Source organism: Dermochelys coriacea, chromosome 16 (genome assembly GCF_009764565.3).
Source record: "Dermochelys coriacea isolate rDerCor1 chromosome 16, rDerCor1.pri.v4, whole genome shotgun sequence".
In the NCBI taxonomy this organism is placed as follows: domain Eukaryota; kingdom Metazoa; phylum Chordata; order Testudines; family Dermochelyidae; genus Dermochelys; species Dermochelys coriacea.
In genome coordinates this window covers 23,891,127-23,909,442 of record NC_050083.1, presented here as the reverse complement: position 1 = coordinate 23,909,442, position 18,316 = coordinate 23,891,127, and the positions used below count along the sequence as shown (strand labels likewise).

The window sequence follows — 18,316 nt, the reverse complement described above, 5'->3', positions numbered from 1 at the left end:
CTAATTCTATGCCTGGATTCATCCCAGCAAGGCAGCACAAAGCAAAACGCCAGCCCCTGCTGAAGAACAACAAAGCCCTGGAATTAGAGATGTGCTGGGAGTTTGTTTTAGTGCAAAAAAAAAAGTCAGAAATATGTATTGTTTAAACAGGGGATATTTAGATAAAATCCTGGCACAGACCCAGCCTGGGGAGAAACAAAGCAGCCCCTTTCTTCTCCTGAAGGACCTGCAATAGGAGTCAAAGCTACAATTTTGCCTTAAAAAACAGGGAGAGGAAAGCGGATGGAGACAGTGGCAAAGGTCTGTTTCTTGTGCCCATCGCAATAGTGTCGAAGCATCAGTGACCAGGACGCCTGAGTATTCTTCCCTGCATGGGGCCTCGTTGGGCAAGTCCCTGCAGTGCTTTGTCCCTCACTGTCCTCATCTGACCTCCCTCCCAGGGCTGCCCTGACGGGTACATAGCGAATGATTGTGAAGGGTCTGAACTGCTGAGACGGAAGGTGCCATAGGGCACTGTGATGGTACAACGCATGGTGCTTTAGCACCTGTCCTACTGAGCCTCACACGCTTGTCTCTAGGGAGTCACTTCCAGGGTCAAGGGAAGAGAGGCTTTCATGCACGGTTTAGAAAAGGAAAATGTCTCCGCATTTTTCGGTATTGTCAGCCCCCAGTGTCAGTCTCCCCAGTGAGCTGACAGCGTTTCTGCATTAAGTCTGGTGCAGATGTGGAACAGCTCCAACAGGAAGTGATACTTCAAACCACACGTAAAGTCGGCTCTGCCTAGCTGGCTTTGGCGAGGCGATTCTCTGTCGTGGGGATATAGGCTTAATTAAGCCTTCAGCCGTCTGGTGATGATGAGCACGGACTAATAGAATGAATGTGGATATCAAACATATTTGCAAAACCGTATCATTGGCGGTGCAGGGCTGATCGGCCGAGCAGTCTGCAGAGCAGCAGGCTCCAGCCTGAGCGGTGTTGTTTAGCCTGGGTGTGCAGCTCTGGCCAGGGACCTCAGCAGCTTACCCACAAAGCAGCACAACGCACACGAAATGGCAATTTCTATTTTACGCTGGCTGCCAGTTCTCCAGCCCGCCGGGTCTGGAATGTGCATGGACACCAGCCTAGCGGTCAGGGCCTTTATCTGCAGAGACCCAAGTCTCTCGTGCTGGAGCTACAAGAGAACGTGCCTTGAAGATGTCATTTGTACCCGGGCTGAGCGTCGCCTCCCACCCACCCAATGGTCAAGACGCCTGGCATGCTGTCCGGCAGGAGCGGGGCGAGCACAGGGCCACCCAGGCACCAGACTGACACATGGATCCAGAGCTGGGGGGATAAGGGCGACTGTCATTCTGTGAGCGCTGGAGAAAGACTTTAAGCGCCCTCTGGACGTCCTGTCATGCCGGAGAATACAGGCCACTTCCTCCCCGAAGGACCAGTGCTTGGCGCCTGCCCACATGGCAATGTTGGGGCCATTTTAATCACGTTTCTAGCACTCAGGGTCACCTGCTGTGAGGAGAGCTTGGTAACGGGCTGGAACTAGGAGTGCAGGGGGAGTGCCGCACCCCCTGGCTTGACGTGGTTTCCATCATACACAGGGTTTACAGTTTGGTTCAATGGCTCTCAGTCCCCTCACTGTACAAATTGTTCCAGCCCCCCTGCTTGGTCATAACCCAGATCTCCTTACCTGGCCATTCCTGCCCAGCAGTTTGTGCTGATTGGGCGGCTCCTTCCCTTTGCTTATTATTGTTCCCCTTGTTTCACATATTTGTAATTCTGCTTCCACTGCCTCCCGAGCTGAAGCAGGTTGCTAAAGCACGCACACACACACACACACACACGTGCATGCGCGCACATACATACATGTAGGAGGGGATCAGCCAGGACGCTGGTTTCTTTTCTTTTTCCAGATTAAAGATTAGATTTCCCCAGAAACGATGTTTCGGATCCCAGCTGTTACTCGTCATGTTGCAAATCAGATCTGGAAATGGGAAAACTCTTTTTTTCAGGAACTCTGACAGAGGCGGCATGAATCCTGACTCCACAGAACCTCTGGCACCAGAGAAGTCATCTGCCTTATGGATTTTCCTGTACGGTGGCGCATTTAGGAGATGTCAGGCCAGGACTGCAAACCGCTTTTCAGCCTTTCCAAATCTCTAGCTGCTGGCTGAGCCTTGCCTGAATGTATCAGGGAGGCTGAGGAGAAGGAGACTGCTTACAATCTGAGTGGGCATTCCAGTTGAAAGGGCTCCAGTTGGCAAATGGCGACTAGAGACCCAAGGAACAGGTTTGTTTGGCTTGGTGGGTTCCCCAAATGAGGCCAGCAGAGTCCAGTTGATGGATTTAACGGAATCTGCTGTAGACAGGGACAAAGCTGCTGCCTACACACCAGTCCCTGGCAATCAGCAGCAAGGCCACACACATTCGGTGTTCACCCATCTAGGTCCCACCTTTGTGCATGCTGAGCATTGTCCGGCTCACCGGTTTGGCTCAGTGTTTACTTCATTCGCACACCTATGCTAACCCCACCCTGGAGGAACAGGGCTCTTTACAAACGTTACCAGAGCTGGCACCCCTCCCATGCTGCAGCGAGCTGCTGCCTCGTCTCCCAGCAGGCACATGGGAGTTGCATTCCCCAGAGTACAGACCCCCTCCAATGGGGCGACAGCCACATCTGATGGGTCTCATCTCATTTAGAAGGTTTGATTGTGCAGTGCACAAAGAAGACTCCCCCAGGCACCACATGCTCTCCAGCAAAACCTTGCCTGTCTTCAGGCAAAACAACAACGGCTTTGCTGTGCACAGCCACCCCAGAGTGTTACTACCATAGAACGGTTACATAACCCCTCTCTGTCTCTGAGTCTCGCCCTCTCTTTTCACTTCTCCCGCTAGTCGCATTGAGGCGCTGGGGTTTCTTTCATAAGATGATCTGGTGACGTAATGAGGTCATGTGTGTCAATGTTTCCTCTCAGTTTATGAGACCATGGCTTGAAAACAAGTCCTCTGCACTGAGCTGCAGGCAGTCCCTGCTCTCAGTGGGTTGTAACTAGAACGGGGCTAAGGCACAAGGTTTGGATCTGGAGCCAAAGCTCCCCAGAGTTCAGGGTGGGGGCCAGGCAATGGACAAATGCTGCACATTCCACCAGGAGTGTGCTGGCCACAGTGTCCAAATGCTCCGAGGGCAAACTAGCTACAGGGCCCCAGAGAATCTGTTAGTGTAACTTTCCCTTTCCCTGGGCAGGACAGTGTTTGACCCGCAGGGTGCCATGAGCAGGGAATGGCTTGTCCTGCCTCAAGGAGAGATCAGCCGTGTCATTTCTGCATGTGCAATCTGACCAATTGAGCATCTGAGCTGTCCGAACCTGGCCTGAATGGAAAGTGGATGTGACGGGACCTTTCCACTCACCAGGCCAAATACATGTGGCTACAAAGACCCGATCCTTCAAGGTGCCTCCTCAGCCACACTGATGCCAGGGAGAGAGGAGGGTGCTCCACACCTCAGCACCTGACAGGATGAGGTCAGAAGGGAGGAAATGAGGGTGCTGCTGTCTCCTGGCCCAGTAGCCTCCTGGCCTTAGCCTTGGTGCTGAAATGGCTCCCAGCTGGCACTATGGTGGGGTCGCTAGCCTGGAATCCCTGCTACAGGCTGGGCACAGGAAGGAAATGCCAGGGGGAGAGGAGCCGGACTAGCTGAACTGTCTCACGGAGGTGTCAGGGAAGGGAGCCCTCTGCTCCTCGCAGGGCCTGCGGGGGTGATTGTAAAGAGCCAGGAACTGTGAGGGTGCTGGTGGCGGGAACTCAAACAAATGGCACAGTGGACACATGATGAGCAGAGTCTGAGACATTCTGGGGGGCAAAGAGGCAGGCGCGGCGCACACACAGCTAACTTCCACTTCCAGCCATTGTTTGACCTTTTTCTGCTAAACTGAGGGGCCCAGTATTAAATATCTGTACCCCGTGTAGGTCCTTCTAGGCTGTGATCGTGTCACCCCTTCATCTTCTCTTTGTTACGCTAAATAGACTGAGCTCTTCGACTCTACCCCTGTAAGGCAGGTTTTCTAACCCTTCAGTCGCTCTCCTGGCTCTTCTCGGAACCCACTGTCCCGCTTGACGTGCGGGTGCCAGCACTGGACACAGGGTTCCAGCAGAGGTTGCACCAGTGCCAAATACGGAGTAAAAGAACCTCTTGACGCCTCCTCGAAATCCCCCTGCTGAGGCGTCTGAGGATCACATTAGCTCTTCTGGCCACTGTGCTGCACTGGGAACGTGTGGTCAGCTGTTCACCCACCACGGCCTCTAGGTCTTTCTCCGAGTCACTGCGTCCCAGGACAGTGGGACCCATCCTGTAAGTATGGCCAGCATTCTTTGCTCCTGGACATGTACATTTGACCGTATTAAAAAGCGTGTTGTTTGCTTGCCCCAAGCTTACCAAGGGGTCCAGATCGCTCTGCACCAGTGACCTCTCTTCCTCGGTATTTACCACTCCTCCAAGTATTGTGTCATTTGCAAACTTTGTCAGCAATGATGTTATGTTTCCTTCCAAGTCATTGATAAGCATGTTAAATGGTGTAGGGACAACACTGGATCCCCGCTGGAAACAGACCCACTCAGTGACAATTCCCCATTTACTGTTACCTTTTGAGCCCTATCAGTCAGCCAGCTTTTAACCCATTGAATGTGTGCCAGGTTCATTTTATATCATTCTCATTTTTTAATCAAAATGTTGTGCAGTACCAAGTCAGGCACCTTACAGCAATCCATGCATATTACATCATCACTATTACCATTATCACCCAAACACGCAGCCGCAGCAAAAACAGGTGTCAAGGGCTCTACCTTCCTGTAGGACTCTGGGGAGGGCGTCTTAGAGACACGCTCACCCCTGGTGAAGTGCAGGGGTGGCCGGCCCCTCCCATTGCAGGGTGAGAACAGGCACGTGCTGGGGAAGCCAGGGCTGGGGCCAGTGCAGAGGTTTGTGTTCCATGCTCGCGGCCGAGGGAATATATTTGTTTAGAATGATTTTACAATTCAATCAGCAGAGGGAGGCAGCCCAGGCTGGTGCAGGGATTTCCTGGGCACGGAGGGGACTGTTTAAGCTCAGTGTGTTCTTTAGGGGGAGGTCCCAGTGGCGGGTGGGAATATGTCCTTGGGATCCAGTTCTCATGCGTTCACACCACAAGCCTTTACTGTGTGTCTCCACGAGATGCTCAGCCAAACCATTACCCTTGCCCTGGGCTCAAGCATTGTGCTGTTCATAATACAGCCTGCAGCACATGGATGGCTCTGTAGTCCCTCTGTTCTTCCATTGACAGAACAGCCTGCATTCACAGCCACCTATTACGGACAGGCCGGGAGCAGGCATTGCAAGCTCTCTCCGTCAGAAAACAATATGGCAAGGCGCTTGCTGCTCACCTGCAGCTGGAGCGTTCCCTGATTTATTAGGGTCAAGTTTCCCGTTAACCATAGTGACTGGGCTGTGGCTGCACAGTGACCCCCTCCCCACCAAATGGGGAATGAATCAGGAAGATTGGGTGGGACATACAGGAATGCCCTGTAAAGACCTTGTGTCCTGGCAGCAGGATCTGGAGATTCACACCAAGGGCTGATAGCCCAGTCTAGGAATGAGCACAAGGCGTATGAGCTAATTAGAAGCCCAAAGACAGATGAATGACTCCCATTGTTCAGCTGCAGAGCTTGTCTTTGGAAAGGCAAGGCCAGGCCAGCACTGACCAGGACATGCCAGTAGTGTGGTGGGTCCCCAGACCAGTGCTCCTGGTGAAATGACAGACAGAAATTGGTTTTTTTCATCCTGTTATTTTTTATTATGGTTCACTTCTAAGAATGACTGGAAATCAAGCCAAGCACTCCCTGGTTCTAGCCACAGACCCCCTCCCTCAATGGCCGGGAGCCCGTGAACGCAGCAAACGCCATCTGGACAACATACACGGCTTGCCATTTGGAGCCTTGTTCCTTTTCCAGGCATCATTAATCTAAGCGGAGTTCACACCCAGCACTGCCAGCAATGAAGAGCCTTCATTTGCCAGGTGAGAGGGTTCTGGGTTGCTGCCCTGAGAGCACGTTAGTGGTAAGCTAAGGAGCTGCAGAAAGCAGAGATGGCTTGATCACATCTTCTAAACTAGCAGTTGATGGTTGCTGCTTATGCCGGGACTAAGTAACCCAAGTAAACCCCTCTTGCCAGAGCTCTCTCAAACCCCTGCCCTTGGGGCATTAGAGTAAGGCTGATTTGTGGTGCAGCAGCACCTGTAAGTGGCATATTAAGGCACTTGTACGCCAGGGTAGCTATGACATTAAAGGAAATGCATTTTGACAGTGGTCCCAATGGGGTTGCTGTGGGACTCCAGGAACAGCCCTGGCTGGAAGAGCTGCTGGAAAAACTCTTCCCATTGAGAGGTGCAAGGGGGTATTGGAAGGGGTGCTGCACACCCCGGAATGGTGGAGGTCACCTGCCTCTAGTGCTCAGCACAGGAGAGCTTAGATGTGATCACAGCCCTGAGCAGCCTCCCCATGCAACCAGCACCCCCGACACCCCTCTTCCTCCTCACGGGTTCCCCAGCACTGCAGTGTGTGAGGCAAGAACTGCTCTCCCCAGCCTCCACCTTCCCGGGGGCCGAGCTGCTCAGGGACATCAGGGGGAAGCTTGTGGCTGACAAGAGCTGCCCGAGGCTTTGCTGCTGACTGACTCCAGCAGTGGGACGAGGAGACCTGGCAGCATCTCCCCCACCCAGATGTTCTGGGGACGCCCATAATAGGGGAAAGTTTAGCAGGGCTCAGGCAAAACCCTCAGAGATTGTCCGAGTGCCTGGTGACGCTCCCACTCCCCTCAGCTGGAGTATCAGGCACAGGCTGTGAACTCAGGCTGTGCCAGGGAGAGCAGAGAGATTACAAATCACACTCCGCTCTTTGCAATGGCTAGAAAAGGAAAACAGCCCGTGTTCCATGATGGGAAGCGCAGTGAACCTTCCCCTCGGGAAAGGCGTTTCTGTGCAAACCTCTGTGTTAGTAACAGGCCAGCCGCAGGCAAGATCAAAGCCATCTGTGTCACAGGCTAATAGTTCTTTAGGAGCTGTGAGTCAGCGCCAATGTCTGCCCTTCTTGCCTCAGCCAGCTTTGGCTTGATAACCTTCCCCTGAGCTAGAAAAAAAATGTAGCACCGACTCAGAATTTGAATGTCTGTCTGGACCCTGCTGGTGAGCCTGGGTCTGGATGTGGGAAATACCTGACCGTCCTGGGGCCCGGGCTGTGCTGGCCCCCTGGGCTTATGGCACAGAGTGGACCAGCCTCTCGTGCCTGCAAATTGCTGTCGAACACAGTAGCAATGTCTGCTTAGTGCACTTTGTTGTGGGGAAGGCCACATCGGCACCAAGCTTATCCCATGGACAGCCAGCCATGGGGGATTGCACAGACAGCCCAAAGCACACAGCGCTTGCCGGGGCCATGGGGAACTGGCTGGGCATGTGGTGCTGCTCCCTCTTCCTTGCTGAGTTATGTTACAAGGCAGATATACAGACATAAAATATTCTCTCGACCACTGTCCCTGGGGAGTGCATGGTGGTGCTGGGCAGGGGCACTCGGTGTGGGCTCTGGCAGAGGGGCAGGGAGCAGTGCTGTATGCAATACCCACGAAAGGCCAGTTTGGCAAAGCCAGCTCTTACACACCGTTAGCAAAGTGTTCTGCCCTGGGCCGGTGACAGTGAGTTCTGAGGAGGGAATACTGCCAGGAAGTTAAAATGATTGTGGGCGCTGCCAGTCTGCTCGCTGGGTGAAGTGCTGCGACAGCTGGTTTGAGCTAGTCTCTAGCTTTGAGAGATTCTTCTGCTTCTGTAGCTGAATTCATCTAGTTGTCTGCTGTGTCTTTCATTCCCCTTTGGGTCTCTACTGCAAGCAGCCGTGTCACCAGGGGCTGACCACCAGCTGTTGGTGGGCTCTGGAGTAGATCATGTATCTAGCCATTCTCAGACAGGATTGAGGGAAGGTAACCAAGACTTAGAACCTAAAAGGGGAAGGGAAACAGTGGGACCGCAGGGGATGTCCTGCTACAAAGAATGCTGATGTTGCAAATTTTATGCACATGAAAAATCTTGAACATAGCAGAAAGGCTCTGGGCAGAGTGGGCACCATGCGAGCTCCATGGCAAGTTCTCTGGGCCTGGGGCATGATGCCCGTGTCACCAAGTCACTTTGAGACCCAGTGTCTGCATTCTGCTTGGTGGGCTGTAGCAAGTGCTAGTCACCCTGTGAATGTGACAAAGTGACTGGCAGCAGAAAGGGGAATAAAGGAAAAGGATCCTAATTCCTGCTAGCAACCCAAGATGTTCAAACCCCTGGGGTGACAGCTGCAGTGCAGAGCCAGAGGAAACCCCCCCCCAGCTGGGTGCTCAGAAATAGCTCAGTCCCTTCCACATTTACATACAGTGAGAGCTCTGCTCACCCCACACTGGCTTGGGCAGTGGACAGATGTAGAGAAGGGAGCAACAACACTCAAAAACCTGGCACTTGCCACCACAAGCTACAGCTTTGTACAGGAATACATGGGGGGTCGCTATTTACAGGAGACAACGCAGAGTACAGATCAGCGGCCGGATGGCTGATACTTTAAATAAGACCTTGCCTTATGTGGACCAGCCTGGAAATTCATGGGCACCCAGTTGCCAGCAAAGTTCCTAGTCCCTGGTGTCAGCACCAGGACTTACAGAAAGAGATCCCCTGGCCATCTAGGTTTGGTTACATGAGACAAGCCATTTCAGCAAATGTCAAGATGGCTTTCAGGAATGAATCTAGGAGGCTGAAACACACTGACCATTGAATGAAAAGGGCTTAAAGCCATCGGTTGGTGATCGAGGAGAATGGGTCCAATGCTTTGTGGGGACTGAGTGAATTAATACCACCAATGGCTGTGCTTCTGGTGGATGGTGTACGGGAAATTCTTCCCCATGCCTCCAAGCTAGGGCTGGAACGTAGAGAAACGACGTCCCTGTTACCTCCACCCACCATATAAAATCTGCATGCACAATACTTTAGCACTGGACTTAGACAAAATGGGTGGAAAGCTGAGCCCAAGATGCTGAGCAAATGGCTGGTGTTAGAAACCTAGGGAGAGATCCCATTTGCAGCTTCCCCCAGCTACCACCTGGCTCTGGAGGATCCAGGGAGAATGGCTAAAGCTGATCTTGGGAGGGGAATGGGATTTGGCTGGTTGGAGATAGGATGACCAGACAGCAAGTATGAAAAATCAGGACAGAATGTTGGGGGTAATAGGTACCCATATAAGAAAAAGGCCCGAAAATCGGGACTGTCCCTATAAAATCAGGACATCTGGTCACCCTAGAGAGCTCTTTGGATTGGGTGAGGGGCAGCACAGAGGTCTTCTCCTGCAAGACACTGATCCTGGCCAAGGCCTGGCTGCACCAGGCCAGTTAGCCTGTTTTCCAGCAATGACTGACTCACAAAGGCAGTTAGAGGTCCGTGGCAGTGGGTGTGCGAGTGTGTGGATTTGTTTGCAGCCCAAGTGCAGAAGTGGTGTAAGGCACACGGAGGCACCTTGCCCCTGGACACACAGCTAAAAGTGCTTGATGTTGTACGACCAACCTACGCCAAGACACAGGGCCCGCTGCTCAGACCACAAAGTGCAGTCTGTAGGTCACCTGGTGGCCGTTGTCCCAGGCATAGAGGACCTTCTCCTTGGGGTTGTAGTCAATCTGTGTGGTGAAGGAGTACTTGTTGAGGAAGGGCAGCTTGAGGTTGGCCTCAGTGTCCGTGTGGGTGTCATAAGCATAGGAGATCTGCCCATCCTTCTGGCTGTACACATCTACGGCATACAGGATGCCACAGACGATGAAGCAGTTCCCATAGGAGTTGCGCTTGAGGCCTGTCTTCCAGGTGGTCTCCCTCTTCACGGAGAGGTCACTGGGGTCCAGCTTGCTCAGGACGATCACCTCCAGCTGGGAGTAGTCATAGTCCACTGCAGGGTAAATGACCCACAACCCGCTCTCGTCGACTGCAAAGTCGATGTCTGAGTGGCCTCTCCACTTCCAGGGCGTGGTGTCCTCATACATCACGTTGGGCAGCAGGGCCCAGGCAGCCACGAAGCGCTGCTTTAGGTCGTACTTGATGATGTTCTTGGTGAAGGCGCGGTTGTAGTAAAACGCTCCCTGGTAGACCACATGGCCGGTCCCAATCCAGTTGTAAGGGAGCTTGTACAGGTTGCTCCAACGACCTGTGGTGAAAGTGAAAGTTCTTTAAGGAACAAAGACTAGGCACCTGAGCCAGGAATGGATCCTTACTTCCCACTGGCCACGTTCCCTCCCCCACATCCCCCTTCTGCACACTCATTTTCTGCACTGCCAACTGACTGCTCCTACCAGAGGGGCCTGAGGTGCCAAGCTGCACTCACGTGTCTACATGCTTCTGTGAGCACCAGCCCTGCCTGGGCAGAGCCAGGAGGCAGAAATGGAAGCTGGGGCTGAGGACATGACTAGCTATTGCTGCTGAGCAGAGGGAGACTAGAAGAGGATTCTAGGAAGAGCAACTACTTTCACTGAGGCAGTTCCAGACTCGGACAGAGTATTCTGTAAACCAAAGCCCATAAACCCGCCGGCAAAGTTCCAGCACAAGTTCCAGCCTGCCTAATAGGCACTAACCCTGGGAAGGGAATAAACCAGCTTCTGTTCAAGCCGGAAGAACCTCGTATTCAGGGTTGTGAGCCGTGCAGCATTGATACGGGCAGTAAGTCCTGCTACAGGCAGACTCATCACTTGCTGCCTGGTGCTAAGGAGATACCTTCTGGGCAGATGGCCCAGGTGGCCCCTGCTCTGACCCAGGATGGTGATTCCCATGGTCCTAATAGGAGAGATTCCCTCTGGCTACTGACTCTGGCCCTGGGCAGGGTCGGAAAAGAGTCTGGGTCTGTTGGTGTTTCTCATCCTGGGCCACATCTGTGCTGGATGAACATGGACAGGTCTGGAGGCTGGGCTCAGAGAAGCCCCAGGATAGGTGGGGGATGGATAACAGGGAGGGAAGGCTGGGGTTTCCTGAGGGGTCACAAGGTAAGCAAAGAGCCACAACCCTGAGTCTCTCCCTGAGTTGACCTGGGCTGATGGAGGCTCTGGGTTCAGTTTGGGGCAGATGTGGGGCTCAGACTGAGTCCCATTTGTACAGCTCCTACTGCAGCCCTGCAATGGGATGGGAGCTGCTCCTCACGTTCCAGCCCGGGGAAATCAGCACCCAGGCCTCATTCCTGGGACGTTCTCCCCAGCCAAGTGAACTTGTGTAACCCGACGTGCAGGTGCCAGGACCTGCCTGATCACCCAGGCGCTGCTCCAGTCTCACAGGCGCTGTCCAAGCCCCTGAACTTTTGAAAGCACCAGTCTCTCTTTTATCTTGTTTCAACATGTAGACCGTGTGCACGGCTCCCGGCAGCTCTGACCTTCCTGTGCTGCTAATGGCGCGGTTGTGCTAGTCACCCTGCTCAGCTTCTCTAAGCTGGTTTTATCTGCTGTATGGGAAAAACATTTTGGAGTCTGCCTTGACATGCAAACGCAGCTCTGGGGACGCGGGGTCTGTCGAGTGGCAGCAATCCAGACGCCATCAGTGGGAAGAGGAATCCGATACACTGGGCACAATTAATGTTTCCAGATGCGCTCTCTGCTGCATGAGTCTTATTGCTGAGCCCGACCACAGACCATTTGCAGTTTGGGAACAGCCAGGGTAAGTGAGGATAGCTCCCCTCTGCCCAGCAATGCCTGGCTCCCAGTCCATCCCCGACTTTCTCAGCGAACTCCTGCCCCTCCCGAGCAGGGGGCGAGGGAAGAGTGTCAGCCATTCTCTGATGGTCATTAGAGGTGCTACATGAATTCACTGCAACCCAGCCTTGCGCCATTGTGTATGCTCCCTGCAGCTGCCCTCGCATGGGGGCTTTCAGGGGACTCCACATGCAAAGTCACTAGCCACCAGTCTCATGCCATTAGTAGTGATACTCATCCAATCAGGAGACAGAAACAGCACCATGTGACCTGTTGAGCAGCTGTGTCTAGTGGCTGGGGCACAGGTCTGGGAGCCAGGAGCTCTAGACCCAGCCCTGCCCCTGGCCTGCTGGATGACCTCGTGCAAGTCCCTTCCCCACTCCATAGCTCTGCCCACCCTCACTCCCTTGTCTGTGAGGCTGTGAGCTCTTTGGAGCAGGGTCGGCCTCTCACTCCGGTTTTTGCAGCAGCTAATGCAGCGGGGCCCTGAACTCGGCCGGGGCCTCTGGGCGCTACCAGAATAAAACTGGAGTGACTGCCAGGCTCTAAGAACCAAGCAGCACAGTGTGAATCCCGTAATCCCAGTCTACCTCTAGAGAATATCCCCCACTCCCACAAAACAAACCAACCCCTAACTTGCTGAAAAATTGGGGAGGCCAGGCTAAGTGGGTACGTCATTCCCTGTGACTCTGGGGTGGAGTGTGGGGGAGCCCCCACCCACGGCAGGCGTCCCTAGAGGCCTCACCTTGCTTAAAATTGTCGAGGCTCCTGAACTCCACCAGGTTGTTGCCATAGTAGTAATTGGTGACGTAGATCCTGTCGTCTCTGGCCGTGGGGTCCTTCATCCACGCCCCCTCGTTACGCCCGTAGCTGTGGTGTTCCACGGGGGGCTCCACAGACTTGATGGTGCCCTCACACTGCACTTCTTTCACTGCCGAGAGCAAGAGGCGCTAACTGCTGGTCTCCGCGGGAGCAGGCCGTGCCCTGCTCCCCCAGCCCGCGCCCAGAGCAGCCAGTCAGGCCCACCCCCCAAGGAGGCCTTTCCCCACCCTGGGAGAGGCTCCCCCACCTTTATCCTGCCTGCCGGCTTGTTTCAAAGGCCCAGACAGAATTTCAAAACATCTGCTTCTAGGAGCCCCCCCGGCCCCGCAAATCCAGAGATGCTGCCTTTTCCTCACCTAGTGACTGGATTTCGTGCCGTCTGGCCACCCCAGGGACCGAGTCCCTCTAGCCACAGGACAGGTACAGCACGGGCGGCTTCCCTGCCCACCCCCTGCCTTCCCAGGGCCCCTCAGCCCCACCTCAGAGGGACCACAGCTCCAGCAGGGTCACCAGGGCCCACTCAGCTACTTGCCAGTTGTGGCATGTCCACAGAGCAAGTCCCCCAGCTGCAGTGTGGGCCTGGCCCCACGTACCCACCTGAGGGACTTGTGAGATGCCCCAACCCACCTTGGTTAGGCGCTTCCAGCCCCTCGGTGCCTTCAGCATTGTCCCCCATGGAGAGGACGGTGACCAGTGGGCTCCGGGTAGTGGTGCTGGGGGTCCGGGTGGTGCTGGGGGCCCCAGTGGAGTGGGCAGAGGTAGTCTCCACCTGCTCGCCGACTCTCCCCTGGGCCTCCACAGCAGTGTAGGACTTGGGGTTTCTCTCCTCCGGCCGGTCCCTCCAAGGGCTCCCCTTCCCGGGGCTTTCTGAGGAAAGAAGCAGAGCCCTTACTGCTGTTCCCTTCCCTTGGCTTGGCGCTGTCTGGCAAGGAGTGCCAGGAGGGTGGGCCGGGAACTGTGCTGAGGAACAGGCCAGGACTGCGGGGAGTCTGTCTCCCCCCTCCTCCACCCCACCCCCAGTCCCTACTCTCCTTCCTGTGCTGAGCATCTGACTCCCTCCCTTGCCCACCCCATCCCGCCCGCTCCGAGGGAGCCCATGTCCCACTGGGGAGCTGAGCGGAGGGAGTCCCGTCTCTCCCCTACATCTGCAGGGTGGCTGTTCCCGCCTGAGGCCCCCGCCGCCTTGCTTCCACAGCACACTGTGGGGCGGGGGTGCCGAGGCAAGGCAGGAGGGCAGAGGAACCCGGATGCAGGGCCTGGGTTCCCCACATTGGATTTCTGCAGCATTTAACCAAATGCACCCTCTTTTCTACTTTCTTCATTAAACTAAACCAGCTGCCCCGGCTCCAGAAAAACACTGTGGGGCTCAGAGAAGAGTTGGGCCTGCCCCGAGGAGCTGTGTAAAAAAGGGGTCAGCTTCCCTCTGAAATCCCTCACTCGCGCCACTGAGTGTGTAAACACGGTGTTTGAGAGAGGAGCAGGGAACGTAGCGCGGTTGGGGACAGGATCAGTGCCCAGGGAATGGATTTACCCAGAGGCTGGAGGCTAGGAAACTTCCCAGCAACTGAATGTGGGATTCGCTTTTCAACCTTTTATGCCACTAAATGTAGGGTCACTCCCCACAGCTTTTCTCATTCATTTTGGTCTTGTCCTGCAGCCCTGGTTAACCCCAACCCTGGGCTGCTCACACATGCACACACTGAGCTCTGCTGGTGCCCCTCAGTACAGACCCGCAGCCCCTGTTACCCCATCCCTGGGCCCCCCTTGAGAAGAGCCTGTGCCAGTCTCGGTCGCTGAGGTGGTTTTGTGATGTGCCCAAATGCTGGAACTCACGTTCTCTTGTGCCCTAAGACCAGGCCTTGAAGCCAAGTCCCAAGAGATAAATGCTGAGCGCCTGGCCCCCTGCACTTCCCTGCCTCACAGGGGAGAGCGGGGAGTAGTGTGCAGGCCAGGCCCAGCAGAGACGTGCGGGTGGGGGGCAGACAGGGGCCAGGTGCTCACCGGTGTGGGGGACCATGCCGGTGGCTCTGAAGGGGGGTAACATGGCGGAATGGTGGGGAAGGGTCTGAGGTTCCCCAAGGATGGGGTGGCAGGGTGTCCCAGACACACCCTCTGGCTTCCCCGGCCAGTGGACAGTTCTGTCCTCTCAACCACATGCCATGCTGGGCCTGTTGTGGTGCTTGTGCCCTCTCCAAGGGGCCTGGGCACTTACCTCGGTTGCTGACCAGGCCCTCAGCCTCCTCCTGCTTGGCAGCCTTGTAGTAGGTGATGCCCCGGACCACCGTTTGCTGGTGGCCGGAGGGCCTGGGCTTGCGGGTGGGCTGCGATGCGCCCGGTCTGACCCTCAGGCTCTCCTTCTTGGGCTTCTCCATTTTTGGCAGCTTTGCCTTGGGGACTCTCCCAGCTGCCTTGTCCCCCAGGCTCTTGCGGGCGCTGGGGTACTTGCTCGCCTCCTTGCCTTTGCCCCCGGCCGTGTCCTAGGAGACAGAGCCAGGTTCAGAGGCACCTTTGTGGACAGCAGTGATGCCGTGTCTGGCCAGCCTCTTGCACCGAGCGGGGCTGATGGCTTGGGATCACAAAGCTCCTGCTGCAAAGAGAGGGACTCCAGGCAGCGCAGCCAGCAGGAGCCCCGCTCTGGACACTCTGTGCGCCAAGCCAGGGACTCAGAAACCATGGTGATGGGCATGGGATGAACTCTGAACAGAACAGAGGCCACCTGCAAGATGGCAGCACCCAGGGCAGGTAAGACGGGATGGAAAGGAGACCAGCGTATGTAACAGGCCCACTGCACACTGGGCTTGGCCCATATCCAGGCTTGGCAGGCCCTGACTGACTCTATCAATGGGCCAAAGGGAGTTAAATCTTTTAGCACAGGTTCCCGCTGTGGGCAGCCAGGCTGTCACTGCATGGCAACACAGCACCTCCTCTCGGCCCGCACTCCGCCCAGCCTGCAGCCCCCTCAGCTCTGCGGGCCAGCGCCGAGGGGCCCAGGCTGGTGCCTGCGAGTGTGCGTGTGGTGAAGGGGGCAGGAAGGTACCTGGGCCTTGCTCTCAGAGACAGCGGCAGCGTCCTTCTGCAGCAGCTGGTAGCCCAGGTTGGAGATCTCTTTCTTGATGCTGATCATGATGTCAGAGTAGTTCTCATAGCGCTTCATCTGGTTGGTCAGGTGAACGACGCTCTCCTTCATGAAGTCATTCTCCCTGCTCAGGTTGGTCTTGATGGTCTGAGCAAGAGGCGGGAAGGAAACAGGGCATGAGTAGCTGAGACCTGATGGGCGTCCATCGTCCTCCAGTTCAGGCAAAAGGCTTCATGTTTCTCTACAAAGCAAGGGCATGAAGGAAGGAGGAAACCTATCCCGCTTCCAGGGGATGACAACATTGTCTACTGGCTGGAGCAGGTGGGGCTGGGAGCTACGACGCCTGGGTTCTATTCCCAGCTCTGGAAGGGGGCTGGGAACAGGCTGGACAGGGAAGTACTGTCCTGCTCAAGTCCCAGCGCCCAGAGCCCAATGTAAACAGCCTCTCAGCTGGGAGAGGGAGCCAGTGCCACTAACCCTCTCAGCGATGCGTGGCAGTGACTTGGGAAGCATCATTTCTGCAGGCAGCTGAAGGATCTCTAGGTAGGAGATTCCTTTCTCCTACTCCCTGCTCATAGTCACTCCCACCCGACACCCATAATAGCCCCCAGCCTGTGCAATTGACCAGGCAGAGCACAACCTCCACCTGATCCTTACCCTAGTGCCTATCCCTTCCCCCACCCTTGGCTGTGTTTGTGTCAGTTTCACTGTGAGCTCTGGGGTAAGACCCACATTTTCCCCTGTGTTTGTGCAGTGCCCCCCCGTGCCATGGTAGTTGGGGGAGGAAAGGAACTGGCCTGAGAAGCAGCACAGCCAGGGTCCCCGACTCTCCCGGTGACAGGGCCACATCCCCAGGCTACAACCTCTGCTGCCCCTCCAGCTGCTGCCTGCAGGGTCAGTTTGTCAGCCCTCAGCCTCTGGGAGTGCTCACAGCCTGGCCTGTCACAGCACCGCAAGGTCCATCACTCCCGTGGTGTGGGGAGCTTAGAGCAGCTGACACACAAGCCACAAGAACCAGCGCTGGGCAGGGCCCAGCATAAGAGTGACCACCCCGAGCTCAGTTTGGAGGGTGAACGAGGGCAGACTCCCATTAATTCCTTAGCTGCCCTGGGAAAGGACATGCTGTCACAATCACCGCAGGGTCTGAGGCACCCGTGCTGGGCAGGGGCCAGTCTTGCAGGATCAGATTCATCCCCGTTTGCCGACGTATGTTCCTACTGTCAATATGATCCTCTCAGCCCACCCCCGGCCAAAGCCCGGACACCTGCACAACTGAAGTGTGAGGTGCCTGTAGCCAGCAGCTCAATGAAACAGTGAAACTTGGCTGTCTTGCATCTGCCCTGGCAATGGTGAGGACCGGCCAGGAGAGGGTTAACTCTTCCAGTGGTTCTCATGGCCTCAGTGGATGTTTCCATCCCCAGCCAGAAGACAGGAGGAAGGAAGTTATCAGAGCTCATTTCCTGCTAGCTTGCGGTCTCTGTAGTCGATGGTAGAATGGTGGCTGGGCAGCAGAAGCAGGTGCTGGCTTTTGTGTTTTCTCATCTGGCCACATTGCTCTGGGTTGGCTCAGAAACTGCAGTGCATGGGGGCCACTCTTACCTCCTCCAGAGTATTCATCTGGGAGACCACCTTGTTGATGTATGAATGGACCTTCATCAAATCCATGCTGTACAGCGTTCCCTCCAGCAGGTCAACCATGGACTGCAGCTGTGAAGGAAAAACCTTGAAGCTGAATTCCAATAGCAGCAGGTGACAATGGGGGCTGCAGTAAACAGGGATCCCAGAATGAAGGAAAATTCAATGTGGCTTCCTGCAGACCAAAATCACATGAGCGGGCAGAGCAACCCGAATGACATAATGCAACAGGACTCAGTGTTGGGAGCACCATGGGACTGCTACGGTCCCAGCACACGATGCCAGTTACAAAATAGATAGGCAGCAGCTTTGTGGGGCTGAGATGCAGTGTAGAATGTGAACCTGGTGCAGGAACCCATGCAGAGAGAATGATGCCCAGCTACAATATCCTCTGGGATTTCTCACTACCAATAATCCCAACCCTGATTTTAATTTCATGCCACTTTTCTGTCTCTCCCTGTGCCCCCACCCTGCCCACATACACACACTTCCAGGGAAAGGGCCCCAGATTGTTACAGAACCGAGGCTTAAGGACTTAAGGAAGGGGAAACGTGGGCTGAGGAATGATAGAGGGAGGGGACACCACAGGCACTGCTCCCAAGAGGTCTTTGCTGTCTCTAACTCCGATAAGTCTATAGTACCTTGGCCCGCTGGGAGCTGAGATCAGTCGTGTGCCCTGCAGTGCAGCTGCATAGGAGCTGGAAGCATTGAAGGTGAAATGTATCCTTGGGTAGGGGTGAGCCCAGGCCTGGAAACTGCCCAGGGTGACTTATACCCTCCTTGAGTGACCCTCTTGTCACTGCTGGCAACAGATGCCTATAGCCTTGACCCACTTTGGCCTTGGTCTGTCAGACCTTGCCCATGGGGTGCAGGGCAGCCCATGCTCCTCCCTGGCCGCCCCTTCCCCAGCTCTGAGGGCCGACCCCTTCGATGTGGAGCCCGGCGGGCCGAGCTGGCAGCCTGCACAGCTGCGTGGAGGGAGTGAGCAGGGCACACACTGCCTATTGTTAGCTGGTGACATTTAGCCA

The 18,316-nt window shown here is 55.3% G+C and overlaps 1 protein-coding gene across 1 annotated transcript in view; it reads right to left on the bottom strand.

The window, feature by feature from the left end:
* Window positions 1-5,791: 5,791 nt before the first annotated feature.
* OLFML2A (olfactomedin like 2A) overlaps window positions 5,792-18,316 on the bottom strand; it is a 32,984-nt gene continuing 20,459 nt past the window's right edge. The window contains exons 3-8 of the mRNA XM_038375139.1: window positions 17,253-17,360; window positions 15,615-15,800; window positions 14,790-15,054; window positions 13,205-13,444; window positions 12,501-12,686; window positions 5,792-10,230 (exon numbers count right to left, since the gene is read on the bottom strand). Coding sequence (XP_038231067.1) covers window positions 9,629-10,230; window positions 12,501-12,686; window positions 13,205-13,444; window positions 14,790-15,054; window positions 15,615-15,800; window positions 17,253-17,360 — 1,587 coding nt within the window. The 3' untranslated portion in view covers window positions 5,792-9,628. The remainder of the gene's footprint in view (window positions 10,231-12,500; window positions 12,687-13,204; window positions 13,445-14,789; window positions 15,055-15,614; window positions 15,801-17,252; window positions 17,361-18,316) is intronic.